Here is a 19139-nt window from a genome sequence, read left to right on the forward strand (position 1 = left end):
AAATATTAAATACACAGCACTCTTCCCTGCTTAGCTATAAACTCCAAAGCAATATAAGATGCATCTCAACTATATACTCAATGTACTATTTAATACAACTACTATACAGACATGCACAGCAGAGTAAATTTTAAATTGTCCCTTTCAGGCCTAATGAATTACCCACTGTGGAGAATTTCTTACTCTTGTGGGATACTGTCTTTCCTGATAAGCGGGAGTCACTCTGCTTGGTAGGTGAGACTTGTGGCTGTAAAACAAACTCAGGTTCTGAGGCCTTCTCCATGGTGATTGTAGGAGCAAACTCTGGGACTGCAGGAAGTGGTTGTGACAGCTCTGAACAACTTTCTTCTGGACATGTTGGTACCTGAACAGTACATGGCAACCTTCACTGGATGATGTGAATCATAATAGTTCACAGTCTGCCATCAACATTTCCTTTGCCTTTTGGCAAGCCATCTCATACTGCTGTGCCTATTGCTATTTCTTCCCAATCTGTAGTAATGAGTTCAAGAGGTGGAGCACAATAGACAGGTTTGGCAGGTACCTGCTATAATAATTGGCAAATCCTAAAAATGACCACAACTGCAACACATTTTTTGGCCTTGGGGTATCCATACTGACTGCATTTTCTCAGCACACTTGTGTAATTCTTGTGTGTCAATAGTATGACCACAGTAAGTGATGCTTCATTTAAAGAATTCACACTTGTTACTTTGTATTTTTTTAATACTGTCTTGAGTTTTTGGAGATGTTCCTTGTCATCCTTACCATAACAATGGTGTCACTCAGGTAACACTGAGTGCCTGGATAGCCTTGCATTACCTGGGTCCATAGATTTCTGCCAGAGTGCAGGTGCAGATGCTACTCTGAAAATAAGCTTTTATAGTGATAAAGCCCTTTGTGTATGTTTATGATGAGAAACACTTTGGACTCCTCTTACATCTCAATCTGTAGGTAAGCCTCACCTAAGTCACCTTTGCTGAAGTGTTTCTCTCCAGAAAGGTTTACAAAGGTATCCTTTATCCTGAGCAGATGGTATTGATCTACTTTCAGTACTGGGTTGACAGTGACCATAAGATCACCACAGATGCTGACAGCCCCGTTCTTCTTGGCTATTGGGACCACTGGTATTGCCCTTGGGCTCCACTCAAGAATTTCTTCAGCCTGCATGCGATCTAGCTCACTGGCTACTTTATCAGTGATGATATAAGGAACCAGACAGGCTTTGCAAAACTTGGGTGCAGCAATTTAATTTAGCACTATTTTACCTGTCATATGCTTGAGTTTTCCAGTGCCATTCTTGAACAATGCTGTGGCATCATCCAGTAGCTTTCTTAATTCACATTCGGTTGACTATCTTGCAGGGGATGTGGCATGAAAATGGTGGATGGATCTCCAATCAAGTTGTAGTTGTCTCATTCAATCACAACCCCATGATGGTGGTCATCCTGTTTTTACCACTTACAAGCCTAATACGGCTTGTTGGTTGTTGTATTTCACTGTTCTGAATGTCAAATCCCACAGGAGTTATATTTTCTCCAGTGTAAATTCTTTGTTGAATATCAGCAGGCTTCAGTTCAATATCTTTGAAATGCCATTCAAACTCATGTTGTGGAATGATGGTAACAGCCAAGCCAGTATCCAGTTCCATTTTAATTACTTCTGGTGTAAGCCATATTGCTTGTCTATTGTTAGTTTTCATATTTAAAATCTCAAGGCCACACAGTTCTGTGTCACTCTCATCATTATCAGATTTTTCATCAACAGCATGCAGATTAGTGTTCTTTTTGAAACTGCTACATGACTTTTTATCTTTTTCTCTTCCATGTGAAGATCATTTATTTTTGTCTGCCTGACATGCTCTTTGTACATATGTGTCCTACTTTGTTGCATTTTCTGCAAGTTTCACTTTTGAACCTGCATTGGTCTGGTTTATGCGAGCCCCTGCCACAATGGTTACGTGATTTATTTGGCCAAGCAGCCCTCCATTTAGAGGCTGCAAATTTGCTCATGCTCATTTTCATTCCTCAGTTGCATCTCTGTCTGCTGTTTCCATTGATGCAGCTGTTTCAACTGTACTTTTAAATGTGAGTTGTGCCCCCTAGGCCTGAGTCGGCGTAGCAGTAGTAGTAGTGTGTTTCAGTTATATTTGAATGTTTTCTTGTAAGCTTCCACAAACTAAACAATCTCTCATTGCATCATTAATCCCATCGTTGAACTGACAATGCTCAGAAATCTCTTCCATTTAGCCACATATATTGAAATGGGGTCTCCCTCCTTTTATTCTTTTTATGAAACCTAAAGTGTTCTCCAATCAACAATCCTTTCAGTTATAAATGTTCCTGTTTTACTTTCATGATATCTGCAATGCTCATTTCAGCTGCAGATGAAACCTCTAAGCAAAGTGTATGTTTTTCCACCCATTGCACTCAGCAAAACTGTCCTTCGCTTTTCATTGGCTATTTCATTTGCTTTAAAATACTGCTCAATTTGTCCAGTATACAATATCTAGTTATCTCTTCTGCAATCAAACACATCTATCTTTCTGATGTCACCAAGCATTTCTGCTTTTAATTTACTTGGTACTCACTGTGAATTAACATCATCACTTGGTACTCACTATTTATCAACCTGTGAATTTTTCCATTTTCTGCCTTTTTAAAAATTCTACCATCTTTCCTTTTGTGAAGGAGACATGCTGAGCTTTTTTTAAAACTCAACTGTTTCTCACTGTGCTTTTTTTTAAAAACTTGAACATCTCGCTGCACTTCAACAGGTAAGTAGTCGTCTTTGGTGCATCTAAAACTTCCTTGTCTCCACTGTTACGTTTTGTAACTCCAAAACATAAAACTACTTGAAAGGAAATCACGGAGAGTCCATAATGCATGTGCAACTTCATTTTTACTTGCCATTTATGTACTTTTACACACAACAAGTAAAGAATATTTAAATGAGCAACAATGCTTAATTAAACAATACATTTACAATATTACTAGAATATTAAATGCACAACAGTTGACTCTAGGGTGCAGCTGTTCTGTGGCACATTCCTGGCGTACCTGACTTGGGTGCTTCATCAAGACTTCAGAATCCAAGACGGAATCCTATTTCCCATTATAGAAAATAGGTGCAGGAGTAGGCCATTCGGCCCTTCGAGCCTGCACCGCCATTTATTATGATCATGGCTGATCATCCAACTCAGAACCCCGCCCCAGCCTCCCCTCTATACCCCCTGATCCCCGTAGCCACAAGGGCCATATCTAACTTCCTCTTAAATATAGCCAATGAACTGGCCTCATCTGTTTCCTGTGGCAGAGAATTCCACAGATTCACCACTCTCTGTGTGAAGAAGTTTTTTCTAATCTTGGTCCTGAAACTCTGTCTGCAACCTGACCACTGCAGGGCAGTCACTATGTTGTAGTTTAACCCCCATGGAGCACTGCAGTGTTATCAAATCTCTATCAAAACAGATTTGAAGATCTTTGACTCTGCTAATTGGAGTTTCTTTAAAACTCTTATAAGTAACAAGATTCTCAAATGTGTTTTCATGTCCACTGTACTGTGTGAACAACTGCTAGATATCTCTCTCTGATTTATAAGCAGAATTGAAGCACTCTTTACCCTCCCTTCTGACAAATACTGGGTGGATGTTCTAACTCCACCTCTTTACAATTTCAGAATGACATCTACAAGTTTTCTCACCAGCAGATTCTTAAAACAAACGATGAGATGATTTGCACTAAATTAGACCCACCAGCAGTTGGCTGAATGTGGTAAAATGAGAAAATCCATACACATGGATGGTACTCAGTAGTAATTAATGTCCTTGATCTCCTCTTCACATCCACTGAGGCCACAATTATAGTAACTGTGCTTACATTTGAAGTCAAATAACTTCATGAAGGCTAAGAATTGACACTGAGAATTTCCTTACCATTGACACCTCTGTCAAAATAGTGGGGTAATGTAACATCTTACTTATTGCAAAAGCTGCACCTGTATGAACTTGCCCCATCATCTAACTCTAGCCAATGTTGACTGGAGTTTGATAGCACAGTCTTTGTGGTAATCATACCACCCCTAAAAAGTCCCTTTCCACAGCTTTGCATAGGGAGAATCAGTACAGGAAGTATAAGTGCATTTGTTCTAGAGCAGGGTATTATATATTGATTAACATTAAGTCTCAAATGAGTACCTTATAGTTGAGGTTGAAAATTGTCATTCCAGTTTTGGATGTAGTGCATCACATCTTGTGCAATAAAAAATTAGCTGCATCTCCAGTGTGGTAGATTTCTGCCTAGCACATACTCCTGACTAAATATGAGCTTCTATCCTTGGTGATATCAGTGTCCCTAGGACATCCAGCCAAGACGGTAACAAAATAATGTTGGTGTAAGCCTTCGAAGTTATTTGAATGTCTCATCACTGCAGTGACAGAGGACAAACAGGCTTCCTTTTTTCTCATTCTGCTAAGAATGTACTTGATACATCTATAATGCTTGCACATAAACATAGAAACATAGAAAATAGATGCAGGAGTAGGCCAGGATGCAGATTGAAAATCTTTAATGTCAAATTCATTATGTAACTCCTGATTTCCTGGTACCCAGTCAGTGTTGTTTTAATTAATCTATGAGCGTATCCTTCCCTTTAGTTTTCCATTAGCTTTGTTAGCAATATCATGATCTGATCATCGTTAATGTGGGGCACATTGTTTGTAGAACAGAAATGAATTTATTTGACATTAGCAAAGAGATATTCAGTAATGGGGCAATTTTAACCAAATGTGATTGAATATGATACTAATTTTGCACCAAGCCAGATTTTGGCCTTCATTTAATTTAGGGAATCGTGATATTAGTTTTTTTTTGTCAAATCAATTTGGTTAAAATTACTTCCTCTTGTGTACCTTGTGTACTGCTTTACTTGTATGGAGTGGCTTTGGATGAAGCTGATACTCTGAATTATCAATAGTTGGTTTTGATTTTTCTGTATCTGTGACAAATGACTCTTTGCACAGGCAGCTTGTCACTGCAGATCTGTCCGTCACCAGAGAAGTGACATCAGAGCCCAGCAAGAAGAACTGTAAATATGTACCAAATGCGATGGGTGCAAGCAAAGCTGGTGATGAAGGTCTGTGCAGTCCAAAGTCAACAGAAGATGAAAGGCTGTCAGTTGAGGATGCAGGCTGTGAGATAGCTGGGCTATCTGTACAGACCTCGGGAGAGGAAGATGAAGCTCCGCTTTCACCCCGAGGCCAGCCAATTGGCACTGAAACAATGGTGAGTATAACCATTTGCAGGTTCTTCCTGAAGTTATTGATCATGGGATCCTTGAGATCCTTAAGACAATAGTTTTTCTTGTTTGAGCTCTTGCTTCATCATAGAATTATTTCAGGGCTGCATGTAAAGAACCATTCAATTCATCATGCCTGCTAACCCCCTGCTAGGTTTATTCAGTCATCCCACTTTTCAGCTTCTTACACACAGCTTTCCTTCAAGAGTCTATCCAAATCTTTTGAGAGTGATGATTTATGCTGCTTCACCCAATCAGACAATGAATTCCCAATAATGATGACTAACTATGCGATATCCCCCACCCCCCACCCATAGTTGTTTAGCTGATTACTCATTTAACTTCTTCCACAATTTCTCTTTATTCATGTGTCCTGGCTCTTCATGGTTTTGGTCACTTTTAGCAAATCACTTCTGAACTTTCCCTAGCCTAAAGGGAACACTTCAGCTTCTTTATTCTATGTTGTAGTGAAAACCTCTCAACCCCGGGGTCAGTGAGGCAACCAGAATTTCCACATTTCCATACAACATAGAAAAAGGCCATTCAACCCATCAAGTCTATGCCAGTTCAGAGAGTAATCCCATTCCCCCACCAATTTTTCCTGAAGTCAATTCTCCTTACAATCCAAATAATTCTACCACTCATCTGCACAGTAGGAGCAATTGGTAGTGGCCTATTAATTTATAAACCTGCACATTTTTGGGATGTTGGGGGGAAATGGACCAGCCATGCAGCCACAAGGAGAATCTTTCAATTCCACACGTGCAGTGCCAGAGATCAGGATTGGATCTACGTAGCTGCAGTTACAAGGGAGCAACTTTGCTTGCTATGCCACTGTGCTACCAAACAAATGCAAATTTCTTGTTGTACTTAAACCAACTTCTTCCCGAGGTTCAGCATAATCTCCTTGTTTATCAGTATATAAATCCCAAGATCCTGAAAGTTGTCTTAATCATTTTCTTCTTTCTTATCTGCCATCTTCAAAAATACTGCACCTGTGTATCCAGATCCCTGTTCTTGAATTCCCTTCATATTGCACCCAATATATCACCTTTCATCAGTCTTCTGCCAAAATATATCACCTTACACTTCCTTGTATAAGTTTACCTTCTCCTTCTACTGGTCTGTCTACGATCATGAAATGATGAAACAATTTTCCCTGCAACCAAGTTCACAGAATGAAGTCTGAACCCTCCCACTGACAGAAGGGAAAACCAGTTCAGTATGATAAGGAACATTTTAGTTCTCAGGTTGTATTTATTGTACTTTTTTTCCCTGGTAAGTTTATGGTATTGTATGAAAAGTTTAATTAATACTGATGTAAATCATATTGCCTGAAGTTTATAATTATGCAATAAACAAAGCCTGGAAAAATATTGAATTTTTGCGTCTTACCAAGAATGCATACTCTCCTCACATATCCCCTGTGCCATGCCTGCTGTTTGAAAATTTAATGTTGTACATCTAAATATACCACTTGATATCTTGTGTTTAGATTCAATAAACATTATAAAATATGGTCTAGTATTTTTTCCGAGTTTTCCTTTATTGAGATCAATTCAGATGTCTTTAGAAAATAACACATTCGTAAAAAACTGCTGTTTTTTGTGAGACTTCATTAATAATCAGATTGTGAATTAATGTTTGGCTGCATTCTGGCAATCCATCTTCCATCCATCCATGTCCACACCAGGCCTTTCCTGTATCTCCACATCTCTTTTCTGGGCTAACGCTCACCTGGCTTTTCCATTATATGTCTTCTCTCTGCCTGGCCATTCACTCTCGTATCTCTCCTCTCTATTCTTCACAGACTAGAGTGCCAGGCGGATGTTTGAATTCAGCTTCCTTACTAAACAAGGATAATAGATTTCAACTGATTTATTTCATGAAATGATTGAGCGAGCTGGATATACTTAGAGACACTTGCACCAACAACTTTCTGGCTGTACTGTTAAAGCCTACTCTGCAGAATATTCTGTGTTCCTCAAGCCAAGTAGTTTGACGCAACAGTTGCCATCCAATCAAAAAAGTGGGAAATTATCTAGGAATGTCCTGTTTACAAAAAAATCAAGATAAATCTAATCTTATCTACTGTTAGAAATTGTACTCTCATTTGTCAGCATCGTGATGGAAGGTACCATTGAAATGGCTATCAAATATTACTTACCACAAGAAACCTGATCACCAATACCAGGATAACACCAGAACTTTTAAAGACTATTGGCCCAATTATTGCCAAAATAATTCCAGAAGTAAGGTGACTAGAAATGGCTTTGGAACAAAGATACTATTGGTGGCATCAACAGGCAAAACAAATTAATTGTGATTGGAGGAAGGGGATTACAAACAGGAATTTCACCACTCTTTGGATGGAAGCAGGGAATTCACAACATTTTTTAGATTAGATTAGATTCAACTTTATGTCATTGTGCCAAGTACAGATACAAAGCCAATGAAATGCAGTTAGCATCTAACCAGAAATGCAAGGAATAGTGTTATTTACAAAATAACTGTGAATAAAAAGTACAATATGGGTGCAATACTGCTCAGCGCTGTGATGTGAGGTTCAGCAGCGTCACAGCCTCAGGGAAGAAGCTCTTCCTGTGCCTGCTGGTGCGGGAGCGGAGGCTCCTGTAGCGCCTACCGGATAGGAGGAGTGTAAAAAGTCCATGGTTAGGGTGAGATGCATCCTTGATAATGCTTTTCACCCTGCCCAGGCAGCGTTTATGGTAGATGTTCTCAATGGTGGGCAATTGGGTGCCGATAATCTACTGGGCAGTTTTCACCACACGCTGGAGTGCTTTGCGGTCCGATACAGGACAATTGCCATACCACACTGAGATGCAGTTGGTGAGTATGCTCTCAATGGTACAGTGGTAAAAGTCCGTCAGTATCCTGGGACAGAGGTGAGCTTTCTTGATGCTCTGCAGATGGAATTAGGGATTTCACCGCTCTTTAGATGGAGGTAGAGATTTCACCACTCTTTTGCGTTGCACCCAGTACAGTGGAAGGTAGTTGTGTTTGTTGGAGGCCAATCCTTTCAGCCCAAGGGCTTCAGACCTGGAGTTTACCAAGTCAGTGCTTCAACTGCTGAGCCCTCGAAGTGGGAATATTCAGTACTGAGTGCATTTCCATTCATAACATTCCTGATAATGAAATAATTGGTGCTCATGTGCAACAGTGGCTGGAGTACATTCAGCAGTGGGCAGATAAGTGGCAGTTATTTGTTGTATCACATATACTGAATAATGTTAGCCTTCACAATGGTCTTCCTAACCACTTGTCCTTCAATAATCTTGCTACTGTCAACACATCCAGTTACATCCTTGGAATTGCCACTGGCGAGAAATTTAAGTGGATCAGCAACATAATTACAATGTTTATCGGAGCAAGTCAGAGAGTAGTTGACTCATCTCAAAAGTACATCTGGAATGTAATAGAATTCTCTTTATTTGCTGCATGAGAAAAGCTCCACGTGAAAGCTGTTCACTCCATTGAACATGGAAATATTTGCTCCTGTTGTCAGCTGCATTCTTTAATGATTGCAAATTGCCCTGCAGCATTGTAATGGGAATTCCTGAAATTTACACCTATTATCACACCAAAATGCAAGATAAATTTCTCCATGAGTCATTCAATGTCATTCCTTCATCCTTGGGTCAAAAACTTGCTCAATCATCTATTGTTGCTCCTATGTTTGTATTTGAACATCATTGTGGGTGTGCTTTTTGGACATCAGTGACAGCTCAAGGAAATGGGACACACAGGAATGCCCGTAATTCTATTTTCCATCAACTAAATTCAAAGCCAGCATCTTTTCCTGTCCTTCTCTCTTAATTTCTATGCCTTCATTCAAGGATGCATCTAATTTCTCACTCCTTTTTATTAACTCTCATCTCCATTCATTTCAACTCTTGACCAAGGGTTTAGATGGGGCAGAATTTCTTAAGTGTGTCCAGGACAGATTCCTGTCACAGTATGTGGACAGTCCAACTAGGGAGAATGCCATACTAGATCTAGTACTAGGTAATGAACCGGGTCAGGTCACAGATCTCTCAGTGGGTGAGCATATGGGGGACAGTGAGCACCGCTCCCTGGCCTTTAGCATTATCATGGAAAAGGATAGAATCAGAGAGGACAGGAAAATTTTAATTAGGGAAGGGCAAATTATGAGGCTATAAGGCTAGAACTTGCGGGTGTGAATTGGGATGATGTTTTTGCAGGGAAATGTACTATGGACATGTGGTCGATGTTTCGAGATCTCTGGCAGGATGTTAGGGATAAATTTGTCCCAGTGAGGAAGATAAAGAATGGTAGGGTGAAGGAACCATGGGTGACAAGTGAGGTGGAAAATCTAGTCAAGTGGAAGAAAGCAGCATACATGAGGTTTAGGAAGCAGGGATCAGTTGGGTCTATTGAGGAATATAGGGAAGCAAGAAAGAAGCTTAAGAAGGGGCTGAGAAGAGCAAGAAGGGGGCATGAGAAGGCCTTGGTGAGTAGGATAAAGGAAAACCCCAAGGCATTCTTCAATTATGTGAAGAAAAAAAGGATGACAGGAGTGAAGGTGGGACCGATTAGAGATAAAGGTGGGAAGATGTGTCTGGAGGCTGGGGAAGTGAGCGAGGTCCTCAATGAATACTTCTCTTTGGTATTAACCAATGAGAGGGAACCTGATGAGGGTGAGGACAATATGAGTGAGGTTGATGTTCTGGAGTATGTTGATATTAAGGGAGAGGAGGTGTTGGAGTTGTTAAAATACATTAGGACAGATAAGTCCCTGGGGCCTGATGGAATATTCCCTAGGCTGCTCCACGAGGCGAGGGAAGAGATTGCTGAGCCTCTGGCTAGGATCTTTATGTCCTCGTTGTCCACGGGAATGGTACTGGAGGATTGGAGGGAGGCCAATGTTGTCCCCTTATCCAAAAAAGGTAGTGGGGATAGTCTGGGTAATTATAGACAGGTGAGCCTTATGTCTGTGGTGGGAAAGCTGTTGGAAAAGATTTTTAGAGATAGGATCTATAGGCATTTAGAGAATCATGGTCTGTTCAGGGACAGTCAGCATGGCTTTGTGCAGGGCAGATCATGTCTAACAGGCCTGATAGAGTTCTTTGAGGAGGTGACCAGGCAAATAGATGAAGGTAGTGCAGTGGATGTGATCTATATGGATTTTAGTAAGGCATTTGACAAGGTTCCACACGGTAGGCTTATTCAGAAAGTCAGAAGGCATGGGATCCGGGGAAGTTTGGCCAGGTGGATTCAGAATTGGCTTGCCTGCAGAAGGCAGAGGGTCGTGGTGGAGGGAGTACATTCAGACTGGAGGATTGTGACTAGTGGTGTCCCACAAGGGTCTGTTCTGGGACCTCTACTTTTCGTGATTTTTATTAACGGCCTGGATATGGGGGTAGAAGGATGGGTTGGCAAGTTTGCAGACGACACAAAGGTTGGTGGTATTGTAGATAGTGTAGAGGATTTGTCAAAGATTGCAGAGAGACATTGATAGGATGCAGAAGTGGGCTGAGAAAATGGCAGGATACTTGGTAGTGTGGAGGAGCAGAGGGATCTCGGGGTACATGTCCACAGATCCCTGAAAGTTGCCTCACAGGTGGATAGGATAGTTAAGAAAGCTTATGGGGTGTTAGCTTTCATAAGTCGAGGGATAGAGTTTAAGAGTCGCAATGTAGTGATGCAGCTCTATAAAACTCTGGTTAGGCCACACTTGGAGTACTGTGTCCAGTTCTGGTCGCCTCACTATAGGAAGGATGTGGAAGCATAGGAATGGGTACAGAGGAAGTTTACCAGGATGCTGCCTGGTTTAGAGAGTATGCATTATGATCAGAGATTAAGGGAGCTAGGGCTTTACTCTTTGGAGAGAAGGAGGATGAGAGGAGACATGATAGAGGTGTACAAGATAATAAAAGGAATAGATAGAGTGGATAGCCAGCGCCTCTTCCCCAGGGCACCACTGCTCAATACAAGAGGACGTGGCTTTAAGGTAAGGGGTGGGAAGTTCAAGGGGGATTTTAGAGGAAGGTTTTTTACTCAGAGAGTGGTTGGTGCGTAGAATACACTGCCTGAGTCAGTGGTGGAGGCAGATACACTAGTGAAGTTTAAGAGACTACTAGACAGGTATATGGAGGAATTTAAGTTGGGGGCTTATATGGGAGGCAGGGTTTGAGGGTCGGCACAACATTGTCGGCTGAAGGGCATGTACTGTGCTGTACTATTCTATGTTCTATGACTAATTTCTCCATTTCTCCTTAAATATTCATTCCTCTTATCACTTCCTCCATTAATTTCCTTGCATTTGACTTCACTCCACATCTCTCCATTTATCTTTACTCCCCACACATCTCTCTTCTTTCTGCACTTTGCTCCACTAAGCATTCACCTTCTTTCTCTCTTCCACTCCTCCCGGTTCATCTTCTCTCCTTTTATTCCACCTCATCTCAACCCTTCTTTCCAATGTGGAATGTGACAGTGAGGTGTTGCAGCAAAACAGCGCATCTGATTCCAGCTCCATTATGGTGGAGTTCACCATTCCCAAGTGTTTTCTAATTGGGATGCTGCGCAATAACAACATCTGGTCAAGATAAAAATATATATTACTGTCCTCATTTAGTTCTATGCACGTTAGGGGCATTAGAAAAATGTATGGTTTTTCCCTCTTCACATGCAAGTACTCGAAGGATATGGTGTTCGTTAACTACAATGAAACAATTCTCAGGCTCAGAACATTAAATTTATTAAGTGTAAAATTTAATTTATTTTGGAGATTTACAAAAGATATTTTTCTTTTTGTTTTCTTTTTGCCTTCTTTATATTGCTTTTATCTAATCATAATCTTGTCCTGTTTCACTTTCTGTGCTTAATTTCACATATGTTAAACATTCTAGCTGCCACCTCTTGGTTCAGGGCCTGTGCTGCTCAGTAGGAACTCTGGTTGGTTGTTAAGATCCACAGCATCATTCTTTTGTTAAGACATCCCCGATACCCTTGTGGCTTTGTCTAACTGCCTGACAAGAGCTTCCTATATAAAAGCCCATTATGTATTCTGGGGATAAAACCAATTGTTCATTGCGGCTTGGGAAATCAAGATTTTTTATGTAGTTTAGCAATTGCTTTTTGTTGTTTGATTTCTTAGATATTTGATTTTTCTTTTCCTTCCTATAAAAGCATTAACCCAACAGGATTTTGACCATTTCTAACGTGAAAAATTTCACATAAGTAGTAAAGCTACTTGGACTTGATGTTTCAATCCCTATGGTAAGTCGGCATGCTCGATGTTGGCAGTGGGCTTGGAGTGGTGACAAGGAGGGAGGGTAGGTACGTCATTGGGGTCATCAGGTGGGCACCCTCCTTCTTTGACGTTTTGTTGATTAAGCCCACAACGCCTCCAGAGAGCTCAACGGTGCTACCTGGTATCCCAGATACACCCCCCTCAGTCCCATACCCCCCTGTCTTCATCTTGCAGCCCATTTGTTGTCTTTCCTTTTAATCCAAATCCAGTTGCTGCTTTCTTCTGCTGTATTTGACAAGGACTTGATTGCTTGTTGGAGGGAGTGACCCCTCACCCCCATCTTCTTCAATAGACTGGTCGTAGATGTAGCAACGAATCCCCTGCATCCCACATCTACAGGTAAAATCTTGGTCTTCCAGCCATTCTGAGCAGCTTCAGTTGCCAGTTCAGAGTACTTGGTAAGCATATTAATTTGACACAGAATATTTTAATGTGGATATTTTTCATTTTACTTAGGTATTTGATAACAGCATTTAGAACAATTGCATTGCAATAATGACTATCGCAAAGTATTTTGATATATTTGATTGTGTATCTTGCGTTCACTTCATAAAAGCTCAATATATTTCCTTCACCATCAGTTGGTGTTGTAAATTATGACATTTCTACTCACCAATAGCACATCCTGTTGGACAAGACTGGCACTGCATTTCTAAAATCGATTTCAATAATAAATGCTGACCAAAACAGTGAAACTTAAATGTTACTACAGATCAGAAATGTGGGTCCATGAAAAAGTGTAGATCACTTGGGACTGATTCTCATTGGTCTAGGAAGGAAGTAAACTGATCCTCCTTTCATCCTTTTATCTAGGAGTCTGAGCCAATGAGATCGTCCCCTGATAGAATGTTTAAAGTGGTGTTTATCGGGAACTCTGGTGTTGGGAAGAGCTCGTTCATTCATCGATACTGCTATGACCGATTTCTCACTGAAACTAATGCAACAATTGGTAACTATGAAATTTTGAACTGCACTAATAATAAATGACATAATCTTCTGTATACATAATAAAACAAGCTGAGTTTCTTTACAAACTTGCACACAGACATGTGTAGTGGAACTTGGTGTAAACAGCATGGAGGGGGCATTGTCTTCATTCCTATTGTATTCACTCTTGGATTGATGTGAAATCACCAGGAATTAATAACTAATTGCCAGATTACTGCTGAGAGCAAGTTGGGAGAAAAATAATAGGGGGCGGTAAAAAAAATTATTTGAGTTCTCTCGTTTACCTGTTCTAAAAATATTGAATATGATTCAAGATTGCTAGATGTTTAGGGATTATCTGACTGCTGTCTGAATTGCTAGGAATCTAATTGCTCGGAATATAGGCATATTGGATAACCAGTAGTAGATATGTGGAGGTGAATCAATTGGAAGTAGGAAGTAATGCAATATATTTCCTGGAAATTTAGCTGGAAACTTTATGCTATGCCTTTGACACTTTTCTGAATGTGCTGGTATTCTGCGATTCAGCAGAAAGCCAGCAATTCCAAACAATTTATAAAGACTTTAGTATAACGTGTTGGGAACATGGCCAAGTGGTTAAGGCTAGTTACCTCAAGGTCGCTAGTTCAAGCCTCAGCTGTGGCAGCGTGTTTGTGCCCTTGAGCAAGGCACTTAATCACACATTGCTCTAGTCTATGCGAGGAATGGTGCCCCACGCAGACTTCCAATCTGCACCTTGTAAGGCATGAAAATGCCCAACACAGGCCTCTCATGGTCTGAGTCGACGTTCCCTCCCTTAATATAATCAAGTCACTTCATAACTTGGATTCCCCAGAACAACAGATGTATTTAAAATCCAGGACTCCATTTACTGTACGTGCTTATTTATTGGATGCTGTAAAACCTGACCAGCATGTTGTACAAGATGCTTTGACATTGGAATTACTGAGGTGATCTTAACCTAACGTTATCACCCACATCTCCACCTGGAGGATTCTGGTTGAAAGTGTTATGTTTTGTGAGACTTGCGAGTTCAAAATGTGCACCCAACTTCGTGTTTTACTTGAAGTGAGGTGCACACTTATCATGTGGTAATGTGATGACGTATGCAATTCATGTATTCATAACATATAATCTGCAAAAAATTATCTAAACGAACAAGAATGCATAATTAACCAATATATATACAAGGTTAATCAAATATTACTGATATATTAAATACACAACACTCCTTGCTCAGCTATAAACTCCAACTCAGTCTCAAAGGTTTCAAAGGTACATTTAATGTCAGAGAGATGTATACAATATACATCCCGAATTCTCTTTCTTCACAACCATCCACGAAAACAGAGTGCCCCAAAGAATGAATGACAGTTAAATGTTAGAACCCCAAATCCCCCCCAGCTCCCCCAACCACGCATAAGTAGCAGCAAAGTAATGACCCCCCCCAACCAGCAAAGAAAGAATCAGCACCTCCCTCCACCGAACACTCAAGCGTTCAGCAAAGAATCAATAAAGACACAGACTTGCAGTACCCCAAAGACTACTCGTTCACCTGGTAATTTGACATACCACAGGCTCTCTCTTGCTCCCTAATAAGGGAAATGTCTTGTCTCTCTTTCTCTTCACCATTTACACCTCGGACTTCAACTACTGCACAGAGTCTTGTCATCTTCAGAAGTTTTCGGATGACTCTGCCATAGTTGGATGCATCAGCAAGGTAGATGAGGCTGAGTACAGGGCTACGGTAGAAAACTTTGTCACATGGTGTGAGCAGAATTATCTGCAGCTTAATGTGAAAAAGACTAAGGAGCTGGTGGTAGACCTGAGGAGACCTAAGGTACCAGTGACCCCTGTTTCCATCCAGGGGGATCAATGTGGACATGGTGGAGGATTACAAATACCTGGGGATACAAATTGACAATAAACTGGACTGGTCAAAGAACACTCAGGCTGTCTACAAGAAGGGTCAGAGCCATCTCTATTTCCTGAAGAGACTGAGGTCCTTTAACATCTGCCCGACGATGCTGAGGATGTTCTACGAGTCTGTGGTGGCCAGTGCTATCATGTTTGCTGTTGTGTGCTGGGGCAGCAGGCTGAGGGTGGCAGACACCAACAGAATCAACAAACTCATTCATAAGGCCAGTGATGTTGTGGGGATGGAACTGGACTCTCTCACGGTGGTGTCTGAAAAGAGGATGCTGTCTAAGTTGCATGCCATCTTGGTCAATGTCTCCCATCCACTACATAATGTACTGAGTGGGCACAGGAATACATTCAGCCAGAGACTCATTCCACCGAGATGCAGCACTGAGCGTCATAGAAAGTCATTCCTGCCTGCGGCCATCAAACTTTACAACTCCTCCCTTGGAGGGGCAGACATCCTGAGCCAATAGGCTGGTCCTGGGCTTATTTCATAATTTACTGGCATAATTTACATATTACTATTTAACTATTTATGTTTCTATTACTATTTATTATTTATGGAGCAACTGTAAGGAAAACCAATTTCCCCCGGGATTAATAAAGTATGACAATGACTATAAAAAAGTTGTCTGCGTTTCACGGCGAGAGGGGAGAAATAACAAACAAACCACTGATTTATAATGTTAAAAGTCGTTGTGTCGTTTTTTCCGAGTTCTGTGCCCAAAGAACTCAGGTCTCTGGGCACACAGCCAGAGATCTTTCTCCCACAACACACCGAATTCCTGCAGAGGCACCGACCTCGGGTCCATTTGTCTCCAGAGCAGCGAAATCCCAAAACTCCGAAGGTGAGCTAATCTTCTAGGCCGAGTCCTTGGTATATCGAATACCAGCCAGTCATGAGACCCCGAGAGCAGGTCCCATTCCCGTAAAGAACCGATGTCAGTGTGTAACTCCAGGTAAGGGTCTTCAAAAGAACGCTGAAGGGAAGAATAGAGATATCAAAGATGGAAATAGAGCTGTTTCCAAAGACGCAAGCAAAGGAGTCACCATTAGGTGCCATTGTCTCCGAAGCTCCACCTGATTCTAGAATACATCTCAACTATTTGTACAGTATACTATATAATACGTACAACTACTGTATACAGACATCCACAGCATAGTAATTTTCAAATTGTCCCATTCAGGCCTAAAATTTAACTGCTGTGGAGGATTTGTTACTCTTGTGGGATAATGTCTTTCCTGGTAAGGGGGAATCACTCTGTTTGGCAGGTGACAGCCATGGCTGTCAAACAATCTTAGGTTCAGCTGGCTGCAGGAGTCAACTCTGAGATTGCAGGAAGCAGCCCTGACAGCTGTAGCCACCTTTCTTCTTCTAGTTTGTGCATCCTGATCTTGGGTAGGCCCATTTCATTCAATGGAGTATACTCTTATTAATCCTTCCCGAGACTATCACTCCCATGTGGGACTCTACAGCCACAACAGACGTTGCTCTAACACAGACTGAAGCAAGACTTTCCAGGTGCAGATCCATGGTCTCGCGAGACTAACGGATACCACCACCACAATTCATTTATGATATGATCTCTCCTCTTAGTTTCCTTGTCCACAACATTATCTGACGAATCCTGTGTTTTCACATCTCCATTGACTCCTTCGTTTTTGGCCTTCCATTCATCCAGCTGGGCTTTAGTCCTTGCATCTACATTTACAAGCAGCTTTTTGTCTCCTATTTGAAGATCATACAATAACTTTAATGCATGCAGAGTAGATTCTAGTTCTTTACACTCACAAAAGCTGAACACTTGCAACTTTCCAGAAGCTCCTTGAGCTCTCTCCCAGCCTAAAACCAAGCCACATTCTGCAAGTAACTGCCAATTAACATATCTAAAGCTTTTGTTGCCTTCAAAAACTGTTGTAGTCAGACCACTGCTTTTGTCACTTTCACGTTTCCTTTGAGCTGCATGGTCCTTCCTTGGTCCTATATACTTTCCAACCAGAGACACAGAGGCTGGCATCAACACCTGCACGGGAATGGTTCATGGGGTTCAGCATACAGACAACTGTGGCATCATCTTGTACCTTTCTTAATTCACTTGCAGTTGGCTTCATTGCAGGGGATCTGGCATGCAAATGGTGGATGCATCTCCTATCAAGTTGTTTCAGCCAATCACACCCCCACAATGCTGGTCTTACTGTTTTTACCACATACAAGCTCACCGTAGCATGTTGGTTGTTGTGTTTCACAGTTATGAATGTCTTTCCCACAGGAGTTATATTTCCTCCAGCATAGGATCAAGGTTGGATATCTGTAGGCTTCAGTTTGGTATCTTTGAAATGCTGATTCACACTGTAAATCTTAAGGTTACACAGTCCTGAGTCACTCTCATCATTATTAGATTTTTCATTAACAGCATGCCGGTTAGTTCTGATGAAGGGTCTCGGCCCAAAATGTCGACTACACACTTTTCCATAGATACGGCCTGTTCCTGCAGCATTTTGTGTACGATGCAGATTAGTGCTCTTTTTGAAACTGCAAGTTGACTTTTATCTTTTCCTTCCTCCGTGCAGACCATTTATTTTTGTCTGCCCGACATGCTCTTTGTATATATCCTGCTTTGTTGCATTTTCTGGAAAGTCTGTCTTTACACAATTTATTCAGCCAGGTCAGTTTCTGTTTAGATGTTGCATTTTTTTCATGCTCACTTTCATTCCTGACTGCAACTCAATGGTGTCCCTGTCTGTGGTTTCCATTGAAACAGCAATTTCAATTGCTCTTTTAAATATAAGTTGTGCTTCAGTTAGTAGCCTTTTAAATGGTTTCTTTTAAGATTCTACAAATTAAACAATCTCTCAATGCATCATTAAGTCCATCTTTGGACTGACAATGCTCAGGCAATCTCTTCAATTCAGCCATGTATGCTGAAATGGACTCTCCTTCTTTTTTGATTCTACTTATGAAACCTAAAGCATTCTGCAATCAACAGAAGCTTCAGTTCTAAATGTTCCTGCATTACTTTGACAATATCAGCAAAGCTAATTTCTGCTGGTATGTTTTGAGCAGTCAAACATCAAAACAAACTGTATGCCTTTGAACCCAATACTCTCAGCAAAATTGGCACTTGTTTTACATTGGCTATTTCATTTGCTTCAAATACTGTTCATTTACCTCTGAAATAAAAGTCATTAATCTTTCTGATGTATCCTGCCATTTCTGCTTTTTTATGATTTATTATCACTGTTTATGAACCCGTGCATTTTTCGGATAACTGTCTTTTTAAAAAAATTGACAGTCTCTGTATGTGCTAGACTGAGATTTTTACTCTCCATTCCTTGTTTCATTTTGTTTTAGCTCAAATGTTTCGCTGCACTTCAACAAATCGGTAGCTGTCTCGGGTTTGCTTTAAAAATCCCTTGACACCAATGTTACATTTTGTAACTTCAAAACCTTAAACTAATTCAAAGGAAGACACTGGAGTCCAAAATATTATTCTAACTTTGTGTTTTACTTTAAGCCAAGTATGCACATATCACATGATGGTTTACGCAATTCACATATTCATACAGATAACACACAATGAATGAATCAAATGAACAAAAATGCTTAATCAACCAATATATATACAATATTACTCAAACATTACTGAAATGTTAAATACACAACAGAAAGATGGAC

General features: G+C 40.8%; 1 protein-coding gene across 3 annotated transcripts in view; it reads left to right on the forward strand.

The window, feature by feature from the left end:
* Positions 1-19139, forward strand: part of cracr2b (calcium release activated channel regulator 2B) — a 173274-nt gene that overhangs the window by 145303 nt on the left and 8832 nt on the right. For all 3 annotated transcript variants that reach the window (XM_063062163.1, XM_063062165.1, XM_063062164.1), the window contains 2 exons: positions 5021-5282; positions 13406-13541. In XM_063062163.1, coding sequence (XP_062918233.1) covers positions 5021-5282; positions 13406-13541 — 398 coding nt within the window. The remainder of the gene's footprint in view (positions 1-5020; positions 5283-13405; positions 13542-19139) is intronic.

This window comes from Mobula hypostoma, chromosome 11, assembly GCF_963921235.1.
Source record: "Mobula hypostoma chromosome 11, sMobHyp1.1, whole genome shotgun sequence".
NCBI lineage: Eukaryota > Metazoa > Chordata > Chondrichthyes > Myliobatiformes > Myliobatidae > Mobula > Mobula hypostoma.